This window comes from Diadema antillarum, unplaced genomic scaffold (assembly GCF_040938485.1).
Source record: "Diadema antillarum isolate AM-2024a unplaced genomic scaffold, OU_Dant_1.0 seq00000161_RagTag, whole genome shotgun sequence".
NCBI classification, from domain to species: domain Eukaryota; kingdom Metazoa; phylum Echinodermata; class Echinoidea; order Diadematoida; family Diadematidae; genus Diadema; species Diadema antillarum.
This window is the reverse complement of record NW_027271232.1, coordinates 925,472-948,972: the sequence shown is the minus strand read 5'-3', so window position 1 is coordinate 948,972 and position 23,501 is coordinate 925,472. Positions and strand designations below refer to the sequence as shown.

At 37.1% G+C, this 23,501-nt stretch overlaps 1 protein-coding gene across 1 annotated transcript in view; it reads right to left on the bottom strand.

Moving 5' to 3' along the window:
* LOC139728009 (uncharacterized) overlaps positions 1 to 9,241 on the bottom strand; it is a 41,111-nt gene extending 31,870 nt beyond the window's left edge. The window contains exon 1 of the mRNA XM_071638975.1: positions 9,219 to 9,241. Coding sequence (XP_071495076.1) covers positions 9,219 to 9,241 — 23 coding nt within the window. The remainder of the gene's footprint in view (positions 1 to 9,218) is intronic.
* Between the last annotated feature and the right edge of the window lie 14,260 nt (positions 9,242 to 23,501).

Genomic DNA, 23,501 nt, shown 5'->3' with positions numbered 1-23,501 from the left:
TTTGCGTGTGTGTATTTTTTCCTTCATTGCCATAGAATGCGGGGTCAGGTCGCAAGCAGACCCTTGACAACAAGTGGAGGTTGCTGGGGGTCGTTTTTTAAGGAGGGTGACAGAGAATTGGAAGAGTGAGAAAGATCAAGAGCGAGGGGGGGGGGGAACTGGTGTTGGGGCCTTACTGAGACGAACATTAAAATCGCACGAACTTGTTGGATCATGGTAAACCCCTACATGCAGCTCATGATAATCAAAATCAAAACTACATACATATATAATTTTATATATATATATATATAGGAGAGAGAAATCTATATAAACTGGCATGACTGGTGCGTGTTTGTTAATGTGCGTGTGTATGAGTGTGTGTAATTTTTGGAAAGAAATAGAGAGAGAGAGAGAGATGACGATATGCAAGGCATGTAATTGACGCTGGAAAGTATTTTATCACCATCCACTCGACAAAGAAAATTAAATCAGCCACACTAGCATGCTTGACGATCAATCGAGTCAATATCGTGTATAAGATACATCTGATCACAGACTGCCGGTTCTGCTGACATCTCTATCGGGAAGACTTCGGCTGATTGTCCAACCGGCCATCCCTATAATGAATCAGTGCGGTATAGGAAAACAACCAAGTCGATCTCCTTTCCCGGGAAAGACCTGCCTTGTCGAAATGATCGAGGAACCACGTTATGTTTGCTTTTGTTTGTTTCCTGTTTTTATTGCTTTGTTTCTGTCTTTTTTATGGCACATTGCACAGAGAAAATCAATTTAGTACCTCTTTAGGTAATCGAGAAGATATTCTTGTTGTTGCTGTTTTCTGTGTTGTTATCGTCCATATCTCCGTAGTTTTCTTTTGTAATGATTGCATTGGTTTGACTTGTTCTGTTTTGTCAACTTAACTGACATTTTTTTTTCTTAAATATGTCAAAGGTATGTATGTTACAGTAAAATGGGTCAGCTACTCACAAGGGCTTTTCCTTTCTTGCTGCTTCCCCCACCAATGGCATTGTCTCTGTATGTAGTCATACCGCCACATTATTTTTACTTTTATGTCGTATGTCCTATGAATTTTTCTCTTTTTGTATCTCATTTTGTACACTCATGTTTTATTGTATGCTCTGTATATTTTTAATGCTTGGTGCAAAATAAACTAAACTGAAACTAAACTGACTTGAATTGATGCTTTTGCTGTTATGTTTTCAATTCGATTCAAGATTCAAATTTCCAGTTCATAGACAGGTACTTATAAGATACGCATTTAAAATTGTGGTCTGAATTCGTAAGTCAACGAATGATAATTAATTAAAAACAGATGTACTTGGATTAGGGTAGAGAAAAAGAAAATCGATGATACACTATCAAAATAATGTCCAGATGTGTGAAGCAGAGAGGCAATACACACCTATTATCATTTCCTGCGAAATGACTATTTTTGTTTTATGTATTATGCGCGCACACACACATACATTCACTCCTGTAATGGTTCAGTATACGTCCATAGTTCTTACACGTCACTTCACGAACGTTCTTTCGATAGATTACAAATACCACTTAGGCGGATCCCATAAAGAAGTCATTTGCAGTAATGAAAGGCGGCGACCATTCAGCAATACTTATTCCCAGTGTCTAACTGCAATCGGGGGCATCCGTGCATATCGAGGCGCTTTACACTCTTCACGACGATGCAATCTCCATTTCCTCCTGATCACTAATGCTAAATTGAATTGTTGTTTTTCCCTTCTCTTCGACTTCATCATTTTTTTTTGTTCCCCGAAGTCGTATGTCAAAATCTTTCGTTTCTAGTTGATGAAGCCGTCCGTGAAGCTGAGAAAAGGCTGTCAATGTTCACACACTACTATCAGATGAAGTTTAATCATAATTACATATATCTATCTCTGTATATATATACGTACATATATTATGATTATGATTAAACGATACATATATATATATATAGTATATACAATTATGTATGTGTGCGTGTATGCGTGTGTGTGTGTGCGTGTACGTGTATACATACGAATAGACATATACTTATATATATATATATACATATATATATACATATACATATATATATACATATATATATACATATACATATATATACATATACATACATATATCTATATATCTATATATATATATATATATATATATATATATATATATATATATATATATATATATATAGGATACGGCAGAGTGCATCATCAGCCATAAAAGATTTACAACAGTTCTATCCTCCCTATACATTTTCCCCTCTCTACATAAACGCCGTTTCTTTCGTTTATCCGGTCTGCACATCACGCATTTTCACACACACTTATTATGACACCACACGTCTAATAACAATACGCATATTATAACATTTTTTTTTTGTATAAAACGTACCGTTTGAACTCCTTACGGATGGTTTAAACGATATAAATTGTCCAATTGTAAAAAAAAACGTAGGAGCGCAAGAAAGCATTCATTTTCCGCTCCTTTACAGCAAAATCGTTGAAAATGTCTTACCAAAGGCGCCTGGATATCTATAAAGTCATGATGTAGTAGGAAAGAGGCCAGAGCCTAACATTGCATACATCATTGCAATCTAATGTGAGCTTCAAGTGCGAAGACTGAACTCGACTGTATTTTATTTATCACAAAAGAAAGCTATTTGCATCTGTACAAGCCCACAATAGCTAGCCCACACAAATCCACTATTTTTAATCGATTAAATATATATAACAAATGTATTTGATACCAATTCCAATGTTTACTTTTCATGTTCAAATATTTAAACAATTTGCTCCCACTTTCTTTTCATGATTTTTTTTTTTTCAAATTGAATAATACAGTTCATTCTTATTATACTCGTATAATTCGCAAAACTTTTATTTAGTAAATCCAAAATTATTAATTGCACAATAATCCCTAAGACAAATGGACCAGACCTTCGGAACAAACTTCAAGATTATCTTAAAGCATGCAAAACGTTGCATTCTTTTAAGACTAGAATAAAAACTATGTTACTGTCAGACTATAATCTGTGAACATTCTTTGTGAATTGATCAGACTTCTGTGGATTGAATTTAAAACTCCTGGAAATGCATGTGTGCAAACTGTTTCTGCGCCTACCAATTCATTTTACCACCATTACCTTCATCATCACCGCCATCATTATCATCTTCATTATCATCTTTTCTTTTCATCATGACCCTAACATCATCACAATCATAATCTACCTTATCTTTGCTAAGATAGTATTTATGCCCCCAGAATATAAAATCTAATGCATGATACATGTTCAATTTTCTTCTATATTCTGCTGAACAAAATGCACATGTTCCTACCCCCACCCTGTCCCCTCCCCTCCAGGCAGGCTTTCTGGGCTGAGAGGTATTCAAGCAACGGCAGTAGAGGTAATCCTTCCTCTGCATAATTTCTTAGTTAATAATTTGCGAATTTGGTAAAATGATATAATTTTTGTTGATATTATTAATGTATATATATTTTTTCTTTCTTGGAATCAATACATTACATTGTAATCTGTATATTAACTTTTATTTTGTGTAGGAATTTGTGTTGAAGAAAATAGAATCAAACAAACACACAAACACATTAGAATTTTAGTCCCATTTTTGTTCGTTTGTTTCTTTTTCGTTTGTTTCTTTGTTTCTCGGTCTGGAAAAGAGGTATGCGACCTAGTCGGGTAATTCGAATTTTTCCCTCGAAGCATATTTGCTGTTCATTTGCTTGCTCTATTGGCTTGTTCAAATTTCCACTATCGGTAATTCGTTTATTTGATGTTAACATCATGTACTTCTCTCCCAACCGTATGCCATAATAGAAGAGGAACACCCCCATGATGAATATATATGAATTTGACTCGGATAGAGAACAAACGCCATGCAGTAGAAATATATCACCGCTGTCCCGCCGTCGTCTACGATCATGAATTTTTCATATACGCTACCAGTTTTATATCTGTTCTTTAGGACGTCATTTGCCAATAATGGGATTTCATTTGTACTGAATCCATTCGAGCACAGTCTGCTCCCTTTTCATGCATGCATTGTCCAGTACACGCTCCGCGTATTCAACGCATTAATAGGAGCCATTTATCATGCTTGTCCAACTGACATTGAGACGCACACTGTTTGTCTCATCATCCCAGTCATTAGTTCCCTCTCCCTGTCCCATCTTTCACTCGAAATAAAAAGAAATGTATCATTTCGACTCATTGGTTTATAAACCTATCAACTCTCAGCTCCGAGAGCTCTCATCTTATTCCAACGACTATCAACATCTTAATCTATCTGTGAAACAAAAATTGAAACAGAACCGAAACTTACGAGACATTCTACTACCTTACGAACAGCCAGTCACATCCTCCAATACAGTTTTAACGACACTTTCATTATAATATTAGACATTGCATGCTTTGTCGCCCTCTTCACTGGGAATGGGCTTGCTAATGATTTCAAGTATAATACACCAGTGCCCACGTGCATAAAAATGCAATCAAACGTAAGCCAGAAAATTAAACATAAATCAGGTATCAGTCAATTAGAATTGAGTATTCAGAGACTCGTGTTTGATTTCCTGACTTATATGATTGATCTTAACTTTTATGCAACATGCCCTATTTCCTTACAAGATTATGAAACTATAATAGACTCCGTATAACAGCCACTGGTTATCCAAAGGGAATTCGATAAGGACATGTCCTTATCTCGGTTGGACCCATTGCTCCTTGGGGAAAAAAAAAGATAATGCTACAAAAATTATGTCTTCGTCAGCTGATGACGAATCACGTGATCACAAATTGAAGACTCTGAGGAGCTGTGATATGGCGACTAAACCCCTGCCTATGGGATCATAACCCAAACTTCTGGGTGCCTGCTTTCAAACCATGAAGCAATACCCGAAGCCTACTGGCCTCGATTCATGGTCTCTATAATAATTATGGAGATATTATATTGGTCTATTCATCTCTCTTCCCTCCCTCCCTCTCTCTCTATCTATCTCTCAGTCCATCTCTCTCTTTCTCTCTTTTTTTTTTAGCCTTGGAAAAGATATAAAAGGTTTGCTAATTACCAATTAAACAAACAATTATCATTAGAGACATTTCAAAATCAAATCAAATTTGCTCATGCACCCAGCGCCAATATGTGCTTCTTTCCAATGAGTGGCAACAAGTGGAGTGTGAAAGTATTTTACTTCACACAGACAACAGGCTTCGACACTCTGGGTTGCAGTTCTTCTCAGGTTTATCCCGCTATTCAAATTCATTTATCATAATGCAGTCGGTGTCTATATCAACCGGTTTCCATGGTCGAGGGGCCAGATATAGAGCGATATACTGCAGTGACATATGTTAACATCCCAACAGATTGTGGGATCCCTTTATGTCCATTGTCATGATTGTGCGGCACTTCTATGCCGATGCCTGGCCGGAGCCGCGGTCTGTTTAACCTCCGGGCTATTCGTTTTATTGTGACACTCTAGCTGTTTTGAATAATAAACTGTAAAGTCAAGTTGATAATGACGTTTAAGAATTGTCTTTTTACAGTTACTGGGATTAAGGTAAGATTGATGTCTTATCGTCCGTTATTTAGAATTTATTCCATTCTATTTATATAAAGACTTTTTAAAAATGTCATTCGATAAAAAAGGTATAGATATAAAAATCTCAGATCCGTCTATCACAAGCGTCATTGTGTGTGCGTACCTGTATGTGTATGCGTGTCTGTGTGTGTTTTGACAGCTACTGCTTGCCATATGGCGGAGCTGATTGGTCTGATAAATCACCTCTCCACGCAAAACTTTGATTCGACACAATGTCATCAGGATGAAGAACGTTCATTATTCTCTATTCCCTGTACACGTTTTCATCACTGAAAATAGCTGGTATAATGCTGTGAAAGAGATCCTCTGTAGGATGAGCATTGGTAATGAATAAGACCATCACTTGAAGTAAACGAGAACTGGCTGATCTCTCTTTTTCCCTCTTCCGCGGTACAAAAACAAAATGGGAAAAATTCTCCGGTTTGTTTTCATTGACATTGGAATGTCTTGAAGTCATTGATATCTTACTGAAATTTTACCTCTTACTGAAATTTTACCTCTTACTTTTTAGGCCATTTTTTTTTCTCATTTTAGTATAAAGTTAACCAAAACACGGGATATACATCATCATTTTCAATCCTGTTTCACGGTGTTGAACATCGTCGATGATGATTGACTACTGAACAATCAACTCTTAAAGTTATGAGATGAAAGCTCACTTAACATTATCATGTCATACAGATATTGTAATTCTGTTTTGCATGCATCTTCCTAAATGTTTCATCTGAATATGTCGTTTTGGTTCCAGACCAACCGCAGGTCACCTGTGACAGTGAGATCCATGATGCCTATCTAGCAATCAGGAGCTCGTTGGTTCGAGTCCAACCATGAGTATGTATGCCCATGTTTTACTACCATAACAATGGTTACTACTAAAACACTGGATAGTTGTTTACGTCGATGAAGGGAAATTTATCAATAAGTTGGAACAAAAACAACTCTACTCAAGAATCATTAATTCCAGAGACAACCTCAGCGTTATCATTATAACCACAGATAAATGTATATTATCAGTCCCTGGTGTACCCTTAATGCTAAAGATGCAGCTCGAAAGACAACCATCTTTTGTACAGATTTCTCGCGACGGTGTGAAGTCAGTGGTCATTTGCATTCGACTTTACCCCATCAAATTACAGGAAAGTAGAAGGTGGAATAAAACCTTATTTTACACTTTACCCTTGTTTATCCAGTGTTTTGTTATTAAAGCCATTACGTGTTGTTTACTTTGGTTGCAAAAACTTATGAAAAAATTCGAAATGTCAACATTTATAACTGATCCTCATGGTAGCAACTTCGTTGATTAAGGATAATGTTTTTGTCAAAAATATCACTTTTTGTGATATGTGTTTTCCCTGACTTTGGGCACATTTCCTCCATAAGATATTTTGATATTATCCGTCATGCTTCTAGGACAGAATAACTACCCGTGCTTGGTATTTTACTTTACTTGGGATATCCTTGTAGCATATATAGTTAACTATATACCTTTAACGGTATGAAGTTCGTATCTTAATCAGCAAGAAGTGAAAAGATGCATGATTATGAATATAGCTTTCGGCATTCTGTATAAGAAATTGTTATAATCTGAGTAGCTACACTGGCATTTCATTTACTGATGTCATGCTCTTTCTAGCTATCTTTGAAGAAAAAGAAAAGAAAGTAAAATACTTCAGCTTTTCAGACGGAAGTTTCTCACTCTAAAGGAAATTTCGCAATTCGTGAAATGTATTAGCTGCTACTGGATATCATTACGATTATAATGATCATTTCAGTGATGCTGACGACAATTTAAAGAATCGTCTCAAACAGAAAAATGGCTATTCGTTTTCTATAAAACATGGTGTCAGTACATTGCGTTTAAGGTGTCAGTCTTAAATGGGAGGGGACATGGAAACAACCCCCCCCCAAAAAAAAAAAATATATATATACATGCTCATGTTATATGCCACATTCCTATAACGATTATGAGACAAAAGCGCAACCAAGGCGCACCACAATGGTCTTGCCCGAACGGACGTGGAGGACGCATGATGGGCACTACGGACAGAGGCGTCCGAGTGACGGGAAAGTCCGGCGGAGCATTATCTTGAGGAGCATATAGTTGCGAGCAATGCTGCTGCTCAGTGTTTCCCACGTGAAGTGGTAATATCACTGTAGATCTTTCAGTCCTTCATACGTTTTGGGTTGTACACTCTCAGTCACAAAAAGCGATGACGGACTCAATACCGTGTTCTCTTGCTAGATCTTAGTCATGTTAGTGCATTGGAGATACTCTAGGTGGAAGCTCATTTACTGTAATTACACGCAGGTATACCTTTCAAACCTTGTTTCCTTATCTTGTAACAATATTTCAGCCATTTCGTAGTTCTTGTGCTACATCACAAATATCACTTCAAACGGGTTGTCGATATGCTATGCCGTCAACAGGGAGCTGTATGTCTTCCTATAGCACATATGAGAAATAGCAAACTGCCGAATGAAAGGTACCTTCAATGTACCTTGTAAGACATTCACGTCCATTTCAATTGCTCCAGCTTCCATCTTCTGTCATAGAGATAATTATAGTGACAGACTGGTAAACCACTACTGAGGTGCTACTCCATTTGTAGTAACTTTGATAAATGGTTATTTACATAATACAGGCCAACAATGTGATGCATCTATACATGTATCAACAATGATTTCCCGTCAGTAAACTTTTAGTATTATGATAGCATAAACAATTTCGGTTTAATGTCTAGGAAATTAATTTCATAAGGTTTTAAAAGGAAACACTTAAAACGTTGATCATCAGAATTTTGTTTAGAAAAAGATGAACAGCTAAATGAGAACAAAGTCGTATGATAACCCAAACAAATCAGCTGGATTACAGTAACAAAGATTTTACATAGGTGATCTTTTTACACATTTCCTGACTAATTTTCAGAGAATTCTTAATTGTATACGTATAATTATATGTATTACAGATAGTATTTGATAGTTGGGGAGGGACGTTTCTAGTTCACTATATTGATTGTTAAGCCCAATGATATTCAAAATGAAAAGTCAAGCACCTTCTCTCGGGAATATATGTTTACACATGAAATCTACCCTTATCATACTATGTGATGCAGGAATGTTGTTTGTTTGTTGTTGTTGTTGTTGGGTTGTTGTTTTTTTTTTTTTTGGGGGGGGGGGGTCATAATATCATAATGTCTCACAGTCCTTTGATTATCTCTCGATATACTTTCAAAGTTACTGATCTTTATTATATGAAAATACTAGAAACGGTAAAATAAGTTGGAAGGAATCAAGAACTTCAGCTTGGAAAATCATTCCTACCAAATATATGTCATATTACAGTCAATTCAGGTTCTTGCAATTTGATTATATCATTTCAAGGAGTAAATAAAACGAAGTTAATTTCCTGTCTTGAATTACTAACAATTACTGTGCTTCCATCCATATACATATACACATAATATATTTGTGTTGCAGTGATCAAATATTCGACGACATACCATTGCCCATAAAAAAACAACAACAAGAAAGACCGAAAGACCGATAAAAAGAAAGAAGAAGAAAGAAGCAAATATCATAGGAAAAATTAACAAACTTACCTGGGCAGAGGAAGAACAGCCATGTCTTGACGGCTACTACCAAAATTCAGTCACAAGTAGAAAGAGTTCATGTAATCTAGATGATAGACCTCTTGATGACAATTCTTCGAAAGAGTCCCTCTTCCTCAGACGACCTTTTGCTCTTGCTCTTGGTTCAGAAACTTGTTCCCTTCGGTACAGTGCCCTCTCCCTATAGCTACGATGACACGGAAACGTCAAGGTTCTAGTTTGTCTAAAGCGGGACAGAATTGAGTGTTTATTGATGATACAAAACGGAGGCTATATCGTCATGAAGAATATAGTGGGGTCGACTGCATTAAGAATGTGTCTGCTTTTTGATCTGTAGATATTCAGCTGGTATGCTGTCACTTTACAATGTAGAAGAAAATGGGCGTAAGGACTTGCCGAGCAGTTCACATACGGAAATGTGTTTACGAATACTTCGGTGATGCATGTTACCAGCAGTCATTCATTTAAAAGGACATTTTCTATGAGAAAACCTCTGAGAAAATAGTGCACGCAGTCTGAGCGAACATTGGATAAAATCGACGGGATGTGTACTGATAAAATAAGAAATCAATGCCTCAAACGGGACCTCGCTGAATTGTTATGAATCGAGATGAACGTCTGTCACAGAGAACCGATTTGTAACAATGAAACAGGGGAAAGAAAAAGGCCAACGACAATAATGTATACGCGCTGACCTATTGTGCTGGAGCGAGGTGCTGAAGAAATTCTGGAGTGAACAGATTCGCTGACACTCCGCCCTTTTTCAATTCATTCTCACTGCAGCGACGGGCCGTGAATGGGAAGCTCGGCCCGAATCACACTGATTAACAGGTATCTGATTTCTAATTGGCTGGGAGGATATGTACGAGAATGTTGTGTTTTGTGCGCATGCGTGTGCAAGGGACAGACGGTCATCTGTACGTGCGGGCTTGAGGGGCGAATTTGTCGAGCTGTTTTATAGTCGGTCGCTTGACTGTTTGAAAATATCTGAGATACAGTCCTTGGCCCTATTCACCAAAGCATAAAAGACATAATATCGCCGCATTTTTCTCTTTTTATATTAAAGAGGGGATTGTCTCTGGATATAGTTGTGGTAAGATTTGTAGTCATTGATTGGTAGCCATTCCCAAAAGAGAAAATGAAAAGATTAAAAAAAATGTAAGGAATCTAACCTTGGATGATGCAGCGATGACGGCATTTGTCAACGATAGTGGACCTCGTGTTAACACGAACGCTAATGACATTGCAGCTCACGACGAGATTAAACCGCACATAAGAGGTTTCCCTCTCAAAAAAGCACACTTTAGATGGGCAAATAGCAACGAATTTGTATTGTCATTTAATAGACGTGAGCTGTAACAGGCAACGGGGAAATATTTCAGATGATACACGCTAAAAAGTGCTTCAATAACACGATTAGACGGGGTGCATGAACAATGTTTTCGTTGTTTGCTTGCTTATTTGCGCGTATATTTGCTTATATTTCTGTTCAGAATACTCGGCAAGAATGTTGAATGTGAAGCTATGTCATTCATTCTTCTTCTATTTCTCTACGTTCTCCTTCTTCTGTTCCTTCTATTCTTAAAGTCTTCCTGATTTTCCTCGTATTCGCATTTCCCCTGGATTAATTTTACCCTCATTCTACCATCACCTCCACCATCACCACCACCACTGGCAACACTAATCGACAAACAAACAACCAATATTACGACATCATTACCACTACCCATCATCATCATGCTAATCCTTCTGTCTTCTTCTTCGTTCTCTTCTTCCTTCTCATCATTCTAATCACCTATAACAGTACTATCAACTCCAACAACGCTAGCAGCTCTTAACTACTTTGCAATTCTCCCTCAATCATGTCAATAACTGTGTGTTTCTTCTCCTTTTTCTCCTGCTTTTACATCATCACCGTCATCATCACCACCTTTCACCACCACCATCAGACATCACTGACCATTTTCCTATATTTGCTCAGGTTCCAATTAAACTGAATAAACAAAATAATTATTATAAGCGTCGTAAGATTACTGCAGATAATCTTACAAGTCTCCAAAACAGTTTAAAAGAACTCGATTGGTCTTCTGTATACAACACTACCGATGTCAATTTGTCTTATGATTATTTCATATCTACTCTTACCTCCGAAATCGATAACCATATTCCCCTGCGTAACATAAAAAATAGATATAAGCAAATTCCAAGACTCCCGTGGATAACCCAGTCTATATTACGATCTATAAATAGGAAAAATAATTTGTTTTATAAATATAGATGTAATCCCACTGAAAAAAATAAGAAAAGATATGTTTCATACAAAAACACACTCACCAAATTATTGCGTACGCAGAAGAAACTTTTTTATGTTAATCAGATAAGCAAATATAAAAATGACATTAAAAACACATGGAAAACATTAAAGAATGCTATGAATACACCTAACAATTCATCTAATATTTCTGAAGTTCGGTGGGGCAATGCCTCCAGCAACACTCCCGCTGGCATGGCTGAAATTTTTAATGACTTCTTTTCTTCAATTGGAAAAAATCTTTCTCAAAATATTCCTCTTTCTAGTAAATCTTTTAGTGATTTTTTAGATACACCTAACTCTAAAACTATATTTTTTGACCCAACATATAAAGAAGAAATAATAAAGATTGTTGCCAATTTGAAAGAAGGTAAAAGTCCTGGCCATGACGGAATTGACAACCATTTGATAAAAAACATAATTCCTCAAATAGTGGATCCCTTAGTACATATTATCAACTCATCGCTTGCAACTGGCCATGTGCCAAATAGCATGAAAATTGCGAAAGTAATTCCTATTTATAAGAAAGGGGAGAAGGATGATGTCAATAACTATAGACCCATATCTTTATTATCTTCTATTTCTAAGATTCTTGAAAGAATAGTCTACATCAGGACAGTATGTTTTCTTAAAACCTGCGACATATTTTCAAACTTTCAATTTGGATTCAGGGAAAATCACAGCACAACACACGCACTACTTGCCCTCATCGACAAAGTCACACACGCACTCGACACACTTTCACACACAATAGGTATCTTCTTGGACTTCTCCAAGGCCTTTGACACGATTAACCACGGAATACTTCTCGCCAAACTGTCTCATTATGGAATACGTGGAAAGGCCTTGGAGTGGTTCACGAGTTACCTATCAGAAAGATCCCAATTTGTACATGTCAACGGCTTTGACTCTCAAAGTAAAACAATTGCATGTGGTGTTCCACAAGGGAGTTTATTAGGCCCATTGTTATTCATTATTTATATTAATGATTTTCATAGATCCTCGGAGAAACTATCATTCATATTATTCGCGGATGACTCTAATCTTTTTTTTTCCCACCCTGACCCAAATATCTTAATAAGAACAGTCAATGAAGAATTGATAAAGGTTATACAATGGATATACGCAAACAAATTGTCATTAAATATTCAAAAAACAAAAGTTATGCTTTTTAGTAATTCTTTAGATAGCCTCCCAGGCAATATAACATTTGATACTACTCCCTTAGAAGAAGTTTCTTCTTTTAAATTTCTTGGTGTTTGCGTTGATAACAAGCTTTCATGGAGGAATCATATTGATAACATATGTAAAATTATTTCACGTAACATTGGCGTAATGAATAGATTGAAATATTATCTTCCTTCATCTGCATTATTAACTCTTTATTCTAGTTTGATACTCCCTTATTTAAACTACGGGATTCTTGCTTGGGGTAATACATATCAGATGTTACTTGATAAACTTCTTTTATTGCAAAAGAAAGCGCTTAGAATTGTTTTTAATTTACATACCCGAGAACATACAGATGCTTTGTTTTCTGACCATAAAATATTAAAAGTAAATGATTTGTATGTGTTTCAACTTGGTCAGTTTATGTTTAATTACAATAGTACCTTTTTACCTAAAATATTCCACGATTTATTTCATCGAAACAGTCATGTTCATAACTATCCCACGCGACGATCCGACGAATTCCATCTTCCGTTAATGAGAACCGCACATGCCCAAAATACATTTCTTTATACCGGACCCAGACTTTGGAATAATTTAGATAATAGTTTAAAAGATTCCCCCAAATTTGTCACATTTAAATATAAACTCAGAAAACATTTACTTTCTACTTATAATCTTAGATAATTTAAATTGCTATAATTTGTTTGAGCTTTCACCTGTCCTGATGTCGCAGCACTTGGCGTGTTCTGTGTGCAGACCTCTCTTCTTTCTTCTCTCCTTTTCCTTTCTCGTCTATTGTTCTTCGTAGACTTGTATATTGTTACCGTCTTCTCTCCTCTCGGTACTGTCTCGCGTCCAACAGTGTATATGCGTGTGGGTAATTGAATGTGTGTACGAATGTATTGTCCTTGTCATATTCCCCGGTACACGTGGTTCAATGAACAGTGTCCGGGCACTATAGCATTGGTATTCTATATTTTTTTCCCGACCTGTGTATCTCAAAATAACTACATATTGTTATAGAATAGTATATCATTCACTCATTATTTATCTAGCGATCCACGTCCGACAAGCTTTGCTTTTTAGTGGATCACTATTTTCCATGATCGAATTTATTTTCCGCTCGCCCACGTAGTATTTGTACAGTGTTCCTCTTTAATATTGTACATATATGTTGTTCTATAATTTGTCTCGTATATTACATGAATCTTTTGCAAGCGTTTGAACAATATCATTTAATGACATGTATACATTGTACTATGTTTTTGATTTTCGTTGATTGGAAATAAACTATGATTGAATTGAATTGAATTGAATTGAATTATTCCCACCATCACGTCCATTAAGTCCTTTGTTCTTTAAGGAACAATTCCCTCCTCATCCACATCTTCCTTTCTTTATTTCTCCCCCTCCTCTCCTAGGTTATCATCAACTCCAGCGTCATCGACAAAAATCACTCCTTCCCGCTAGGAGATTAACCTTATCCTTGATCTATTCTATTTTCTTATATAACATGGATCTACACTGTAGCTCCATGCAAATACCGTCAGAGGAGCCAAATTCCCGCCCCGTCGTGATCAACTTCATTATTGTCCCGTCTCCTTTTCCTCCTCCTCCTCCTCCTCCTCCTCTTTCTCCTTCTCCTCCTCCCCTCCTCCTCTTCCACCAGCATCATCAAGTCCAACATCACTGGAGACATTCCCTTCCTCTCCTCTCACTGATCATTATCAGATCCTTCTTTACCATTCTGTTCCTTCTCTTCCCGTCCCTTTCCCTTCTTCCTCTCTCTATTCCTCCTCCTGCTGCATTATAATTATTATGATGATATGATGATATTATTATGGTGATATTATGACATTATGATGTTATTAGCCAATACTAATGTACGAAATTCTGCAATTTAGCCATCTGCAGGGCTGCAAATGAATTGTCAATAAACCATTACTACTCCTACTACCTGGAACATTGCCACTACTATACCATGCCACTTCCTCCCTTGCTAAAATCATCCGTTATCTTTTTTCTCTTATCCAGACGTCATCAAACCTTTCTACCTTTTCATCAGTCAGTTTAGCAGTCAATCTTCTCCATTGTGGCCCATTATAATTAATGTCATCCATTTCGTTCAGCTGATTCACAATACTTTAGCTTCTCCTTTTCATCTAGTCTACTTTGAGCTGGTGACGCCCTCGAGAACTGTTATGGTTTAGTTGATAACACCATAATTATAATCTGAATCTTGAGGTCTCCGGTTCATGTCCATCGTCTAGACATTCGGAGAGACCTTAGAACTGGTCACAAGATTGCTTTCTTGTTATGATCTCTTTATTACTTTCTCAATGACCTAAAATTGATCCAAACTCAACTCCGCTGACAAACCCAACTGATAGCTGCGCACAACAGATAAATTGATGAAGGAATCAATAGACAGATGAATAAAAGATTAAGAAAATGATAGTAATAGTAAGTAAGTCAGTAACACGAGTTGCAAAACTTTGTCCTAGATATACTTATTTGGTCAAGACAGTCACCCCTAAACACACACAAATACACAAAACAAGTTTGATCTGTTTTAATTTACTTCATAACTTGTGAAACAATCTTGTGAAATCCAGAGGTACTTCGAGGGCAAAGTCTGCCACATCTTTGAAAAAAAAAACCACACACACCAAACAAAACAAAGTCATCACAGTTAATGTTCCTCGTTATGCTATCAAAGTACATGCCTCTATTCCGTTAAGGCTTTCAAACCATAATCAAGTTTCGTTATTCCTACAAAAGTGTTGCACAATCAGACACAGAGAATCCATCTCTTGTATTTGCTTCTTGGTAGTTTTAATCAATGATACTTGATGAATTCACATGGCACTTTAATTTTTATTTATTTTTTGAAGGGGGGGGTGGGGTACAGAGGCAGAGGAAGCTGACATTAAAGGACAAGTTCACCTTCATAAACATAAGGATTGAGAGAATGTAGCAATATTAGTAGAACACATCATTGAAAGTTTGAGGAAAATCAGACAATCCGTTCAAAAGTTATGAGTTTTTGAAGTTTTTGTGCAGTAACCGCTGGATGAGAAGACTACTGCAGTGTATGAATAACTTAGATGTCACATGCGTACAACAATTTAAGGAAAATATAAAGAGAATTTCACAAAATTCCATCTTTTGAAAAAAGTACACATTCCCCTGACTCGTTACCGACAAATGTTATGGGTAATATTATTCCCCCTGCCTTTAGAAAGAGGCAAGTCAAGTGCACTTTTATTATGCCAAAAAAGTGAAAATATGTTGAATTTTCTTTTACATTTTCTTTATACTGTTGTACGCATATGACTCACAAGCTGTAGTAGTCTCCTCATCCAGCGGTTCCAACACAAAAATTTAAAAAATTCATAACTTTTGCATCGATTGTGCAATTTTCCTCAAACTTTCACTGATGTGTTCTACTAATATTGTTGCATTTTCTCAATCCTTATGTTTATGAAGGTGAACTTGTCCTTTAAAGGAAAAGATAAGCAAATAGGCTATTCGTCAGCTTACATTTGATGAGCACTGTCGGTGTTTGCGTATCTAATACAGGATGATATTTACTCCCGCAAGAAAAGTTTTTACGATGAATTTTGACAAAGTAATGGTCTTCAGTGCAAAGAGTTTTTTTTTTTTTCAACCTAAGGTGATAGCTAAAATGGAAATGTAGTGCCAACACTATATTAGGTTTGTTCTTTTATATGATATTTTGTGTATGACTGAAAGAACTGTGCAGGAAATCATCCTCTGAAGCGAGTCTAGTTTCATTGACATCTCGAGAATTCGTATATTAATGTTTCAATCTAATTTCGCTGGTGTGGGTAGACACAGCAGGATTCTAAGCGATGCGGGGTAAGATCTTAACAGGATATTTGTTGCAGTCACCCAGTGCTCGATTGTTATTATAATCAAGCCCGATAGATTTTCGTCGCACGCATAATCCTTCTTTACGTTCAATAATTCCAACAGAAACATGCGTGATTGCTTGAACAATGTTTACACGGTCATTATGATCTGAGGGGAGTCCCAATTTTGTATGGCTATCAGACTATACACGTCATCTGCTATGCGACACGAGTACAGTTCATTCGTTGTGATATTCCGCGAAAATTGGCGCGCTGTTGCGGCGATGCTGTCGCACGGACCAGCCTCCCGGCGCGTGGCGACTGGTGACAAGTCATTGTGATGGGACAACGAGAGCATTCGGGATGAAATGACAACAAGAGGCAGTGAGAGACGGAGAAAAATAGAACAAAAAAAAAATACAACCGAAAACAATTAGAAAGATCTCGCCTCACGCTGAAGGATGCTACCTTGTAATGTTCAAATGTATACTCCGGGATTATTATAGCGAATAATCGAAATGTTCTACGCTCACAGGTGATCAGCGGGAGATGAGCTTCTCAGATGCCCACGACAGCCGACCGACACTAGAGCGGAAGTGGATGTCTGCTGATGCCGCGTGGTTCATTATCTTTAAAGCTTTGTTGCGCGTCTTTTTCGTGTTATGCTTTTTTTTAACCTTTTCCTTTCTAATTGGGGGAGGATGACTACATCCCAATATTTGCCCTCTACATCATGCAATATTTTGTTTGGTTCATCCTTGTCGGTCTTGCACTGTGCTGTATGTACCATATCTATATAGAGTGCACTGTCATGTATAATTGTACTTCGACGTTGACGTAACAGAGCATGATATAAGCTCAGATACATTGTATTTCTCTCTCTCTCTCTCTCTCTCTCTCTCTCTCTCTCTTTCTTAGTCAGCTATTTCTGTCTTATATGTTTATATGTTTGAATTATCTACCGTGGCTTTACAATCACTTCATGTGTACACACAGAAACACAACTATATTTACAGTTTCCTCTTTCTCTCGCGATCGTTACACACAAATACACGCACACACACACACACACAGAGACACACACACACACACACACACACACATATATATATATATATATATATATATATATATATATATATATGTATATATGCAAATTCAGCATCATATTGCCTTCAATAACCATTTACCGATAGCTTATAGACACATCTTCAGTCATGCACGCATCTGTAGGCCTACATGTATCATGAGTGTGTATTCGATAGCCAGCTAGCTACAGAGATCAGGGGCAGACACAAACGAGAGGGAGAGAGAGAAAGGAGTACCCTTTAGCTTGTTTCTTAATCATTGACTAACGTTTTATAGCAAAAACTGACATTTAAGAACTAAAAAAAAAAAACTCGATTTGAACAACACCAAAGCAAATTTCACCATAATCATGATATTCAGTGATAACTACATCCAGTGTCTGGTATGAGACCATGAAAGCTTCTCATTTTTTATTACCATTTGGTTACATTAACTTTCATAACGTAAGTGCACTGCAAAAAGTCCGGTGTTAAATAGTGAACACCGAGCTGGTGTTAAATTTTTCGGTGCTCATTTATGGTGTTAAATTAACACCTCCGGGTGTCATTTCCAAATATAAAATGTTTTTTGAAGAGTTTCTTAGTAACTGCACTTCTTGTTGATTTTTAATTTAAACAAGACGATCAAGAATTTTACATTAGAATACTAGATTTTTGAAAATATGTGAAAATAAATTTACACCACAGTAACTCCAGCTGGTGTGGTCTCTTATTGAAGCTGGACGGGTGTTAAACCATTGATATTAACACCAACAAATATCAAATCAACACCATGTGGTGTCATTTTTGAATTAACACCAGTACAGTGTCAAAATAACACCAGGTACAGTGTCAAATTAACACCACGAAGTGTCAGGTGAACACTTTTCAACACCATCACAGTGCATTTTCTACACCTGTAGGTGTGGTCCTCTATTGAAGTTTGATCGGTGTTAGATTTAACACCCATGGTGTTAAATCTAGCACCGATGTTTTTACAGTGTGGATTGAAGCTTGGGTTTCTCAATCACAATGTAGAAATGTTCTTTAAGGAGTAATAACGATCTTTGAACGTTGGCTCTAATCCGTATAAGGCTGACCCGTTGAAACAGTTTGTGCGCGCACCAAATTTCTGGCTGTACGCGGACGATAATTCTTCGTGAATTATGAGGCCTAATTTAAAGTGTATGGAAATAGATTGTCTCTCGAATGAGTGTTCTCGAGATGATCAATACCGTTTGGAAGGTAGTTAGCGACCGCTTTCTGCTCCTCTCAACTCCTGTATCTTAAGAATGATTAATATCACTCGGAAATCGATAGACGGGCATTAGGGTGCGAGAATAACTCAACGGGCGGACGTCAACAAAGGTGTGGGTCTCGGGCAAACTCGTTTAATCTCGCCGCTGAACAAGGTGTGAACTACGAGACGGCGAGACGTGGTGATGATAGGTATGAAATTAACGACGTTGCGATATTAGCGCCCAGAAAGTCGTGTAACAATCGGTAATAGTCGAAGGCTATTCATTCCCAATTACCCGTGTCATAATTAAATTAGTTCAAAGGGGTGGGGATGGTATTACTCTGACCTTCTGTGCCATCAAAGAAGATGTCCGATTAGTGCGGCGTTATGACAGGTAAAAGGTAAATTGCGTCTCTTTGACACTGATACAAACACTGTTAATTACTCGCGAATCACCGTCGTAAAACCAGTGGCAAACTAACAATAGCTTTCACAATAGGGCGATGAATAGAGCGCCCCGCGGCCCGATTACGGCAAATATTGTTCACGACGAAATTTATTAAGCCCGTACAGCCTACCCTCACCAGCGTGCACCACACGGCGACCCGTCGGGCTGGATTTCCGCGCGCAAGCTCTAGCCGGATCAGGCATTGTCGGCAAAGCCGATTGAGGAAGAGAGTACGTGTGGGATGATAATGGAAGACCAGACCCAAACGGGTCCTCATTCGGCCACAGAGTGTGCTGGGAGAACAAACACTGTGGTCCCCTAATTAAAATGGTAATAGGCTGTCTGTTGAGGACGATACGTGAGTATTTACAGCCCTCTAATAAGCCTTAAATGGGTGGGTACGGAGGCTTCGCCTATTCTTGTAGGTGTAACTCGATGGGCGTTTTTTTTTTTTCAGGGAGAAGAAGTGGGCTCGTATTAGAACACCGTTACGTTCAAAGGAACAGGGGAAAGTAGGAGGTGTCAGTATTTAAAGAGCGGTACCATCTAAAGGTATACAGGTGGGTAAATTTGAACAAGCTAATAGGTGCTTAGCAAGATCCGGCGTTAAATCACTCTCGTTAAAAGAAGAAAAGAAAAACAACAGCAACGGTGCGCCGTTGTCCCAACGTTAGTGTAACAGGTTCGTATCATTTCTTCACCACCTATGTTTTGAAGTCCCCTTAACACAGATATGTATATAGGTCGTTATTAATCAATCATTGGTATATGCAAGGGAAGAAGGGGAGAAATGAGAAGTTGAGCACATGAGGTCGGCTCGTTAGATTTTTTTTATTCAATCATAGACGAACTGATTTACTGTATAAAAGTATTTACTTGCTTTTCCTGCATTGAAGTATTCTTTATTCACTTTCCCTCAACACTTGTTGATAAAACTGAAACACGTCCAAATGAAAATATCAATCATCACTGAAATACATTATTAACACAGTTGCTGCTCCTTATTCACTGGTATTTTCTTGCATTTTTCATCATTTAAGGTGAACGAAGACTGTTTTATACACATCCTTTGGCAAAAAAGATTATTATAAATATCTCCATGAAGACCGCTTGAAAAAAGAAGACTTTAAGTATAGGGCCTACATCAGAAGACACAATGATGTACTTTAAGAATACACACGAACGGGTCTGTATGGGAAATAACCATGCTAGAATTTTAACACGGTTTTTCCAAATAAGGGAAACGGACACTTCCAAATGATGACAAATGAAACAGCAAATGATAAAAAGAAACAGCCCATTGTTCAGCAAATGATGAAAAGAAACAGCCCATTGTTCAAACACCTATATAGTCTATTTTGTTACTTATTTCCACGCAGGGAAATTCATTCAAAGACATACTCTTCCGTTATAATATTCGGCGATGATTTACATTATTTGATGCGGTGTCCTAAAACATTAATTTTTTCCTGAATCCTCTTTAGATGATGAAGTGTATTTTTTTTTTTTTTGGGGGGGGGGGGGAGGGGGTAGTAATCGGGAAGGAAAACGACGGTCCAGTTAGGTGCAACCTCTGTATGGTCAAAAGCTGTATTTTGTCGCATTTTTGCTCCGCGTATATACGATGCGACAAATTACCACGCCAAAGAGGTCATATGAAATGGAGGGGGGAAACATCTAGCGTTGTTCGATTCGCATCACGTAGTTTGCCGCCAACTGAGCATGAAGCGTTCTCTCAACCAGTGTTGGTAATACTCTAATGTTATAGCCAGGAAGATGAGGATAAGGTGTACGAGGCGAAAAAAAAATATAGATGGGCTTGAGAAAGAAGAGAGGCAGAGTAGGGTTGGCGGTGGAGGGAAAGAGAAAAAAAAAGTCCAACGGAAAAGCTTTTAAGTGAATTAGTTTGCGGTAGACACCAAATGACAATGCAATAATCGCGCCCAAAACGGCTACCTGTTTGTGGACAGCTCATGCGTGCAACATACACTAATGCACGGGTATAGCACTTTGACTTAATTCCCATAAAATCCAAATCATATTGTAATTATGCGCATCCCCTCCCAGTCAGCAGCGGCGTGGAAAAGGCGGAGTGAGGGGCTTTGTTTTCAGAGAGAGAGATTGGAGCCGTGGAGCCAGGGGAAGAGCGACACGTACAACAGTGATGAATCGGCTGCGTATAGAAGAGATCGTAGATGACCTCACGCTTTCGTCATACACGTATACGTGTGTGTTTGTGTGTGTGTGTGTGTGTGTTTGTGTGTGTGTGTGTGTGTATGTATGTGTTTATTCACACACACATATATAAACACTTGTGTTTTCTATTATTTTCTTTATTTTACTTGAATTTCATTCGATATCAGCATCATAAACACAATGAAACAAATATCAACAAAACAAAGTAGCTATCGTCTTCTAACTTGTGTTGCTAAATCAATTCTTTTTTTTTTTTACATGGAGAGAAACATTTTTTTACGTAAGTCATACCATGTATACAAAAGTAATGCAAAATTCTATCGTAATGCAAAAATCCACCGTGATCAATTTGATTAAATTCATCAATGTCTGCTTGAAATTAATTGTGCAAAATATACAAACGAATAGACAGTGAATATCCCTCCAGTCCATATCCTCTCATTCAACTTAAACACAATGCTCAATAAGGATTTGCCATATCGGCTTAACTATGACACAATGTAAAAATGAATGTGAATAAGTTTCCAATTTTAATTGACAATAGGAACAAAGGTTATCATTTGCAATACCAACTTTATAAGACGTTCCCTAGTGTATTTCACCCCGTGTAAGAACTGGAACAGAAATTCTCTGTGTTTACTAAGTAATGTTATGTTTATTGGTCTAATATAATTCTGATTTCTTAATCAGTAAAATCAAAATTCCCATCGTCATCTTTCATTTCCAAACTACACAATTCTTGTAAATCTGTGACAAAATACCCATAAATTATCTTTGACTTGATATTTTGAAAATTTGATATGTTACCAAAAATCCTCAACTGTATATCATAAGTGAATAAAAATCAACGTACTGAATTCTCAGGCTGCCTGTGGACTCTTCCCAAGTCATTGGGAAAGCATTAAAAATATAATTAAATGCACTATCTTCTGCAATACCTAAACTTTGAAAATACTAAACGGGTTTATCAAGACACCTTTATAAGATGTGGTGTACATAAAAACTACCCATTTCATAAATATGACAATAGAAATACTCTTCCCATTATTTTGCACAAATATTTTTGTTGTTCTATATCATTGAGTTCATCTGGGTCCATCCTCGGAATTCCTACATTACTCCATTTCCAGCCATGCCATCACAATTTCTATGTACACAAAGGTGGGATTGGGTTATAATCAGCGTCAATCTAGACAGCTCATAGTCGTATAAATTATGAATCTTCATCCTACTGGTCGAAAACAATAATCGAAATTCGTTTTCCATCCAGATTTCTTTTCACCGTACATGAACGTTTCAACCCCCATAATACGTTGCGTTAATAACAAACAACTGTCTCTTTAAAATTCCGCACCCGTAGTTTCCCATCAGCATAATCTTGATACATAATCATGCAGTTACATAGGTATATATATTTATATATGTATATATATATATATATATATATATATATATATATATATATATATAGTTAGATAGATTGATTGATTAATAGATAGATAGATTAGATAGAGCGATAGAGCAAGGGATAAAGACCGAAAGTAAGAGAACCAGTATGACTGTGATGTATAATATATGTGTTTGTTTTATTGTTTGTTTGCATCCATTCTGCTTCTGAAGTCAAAGCCAACTAGAATTATAATGCTTTGACGAAATTACAAACAAGCAAAAAAAAAAAAAAAAATACATGTACACTGTATAATAACATGCAGTTTGACACTTATGGTCTTATAAATCAATAGAGGCAGTACATTTGAATCAACAAAGAAGCAGCAAACCATCAGCAGAAGTATGACTTGACTGGGCCGACTGCCTCATGGGCAATTTAGCTCAGGTTTACCTCTCACTAAAAGATCATTTTTGCAATACTGTAGTTGTGAGGGAAAGATGTAAGGTGGTGATGTACGAGTGTAGTATGTGTATTAGACGGTTAAATGTTCGTATTGGGGGCCATGTAAGAATCT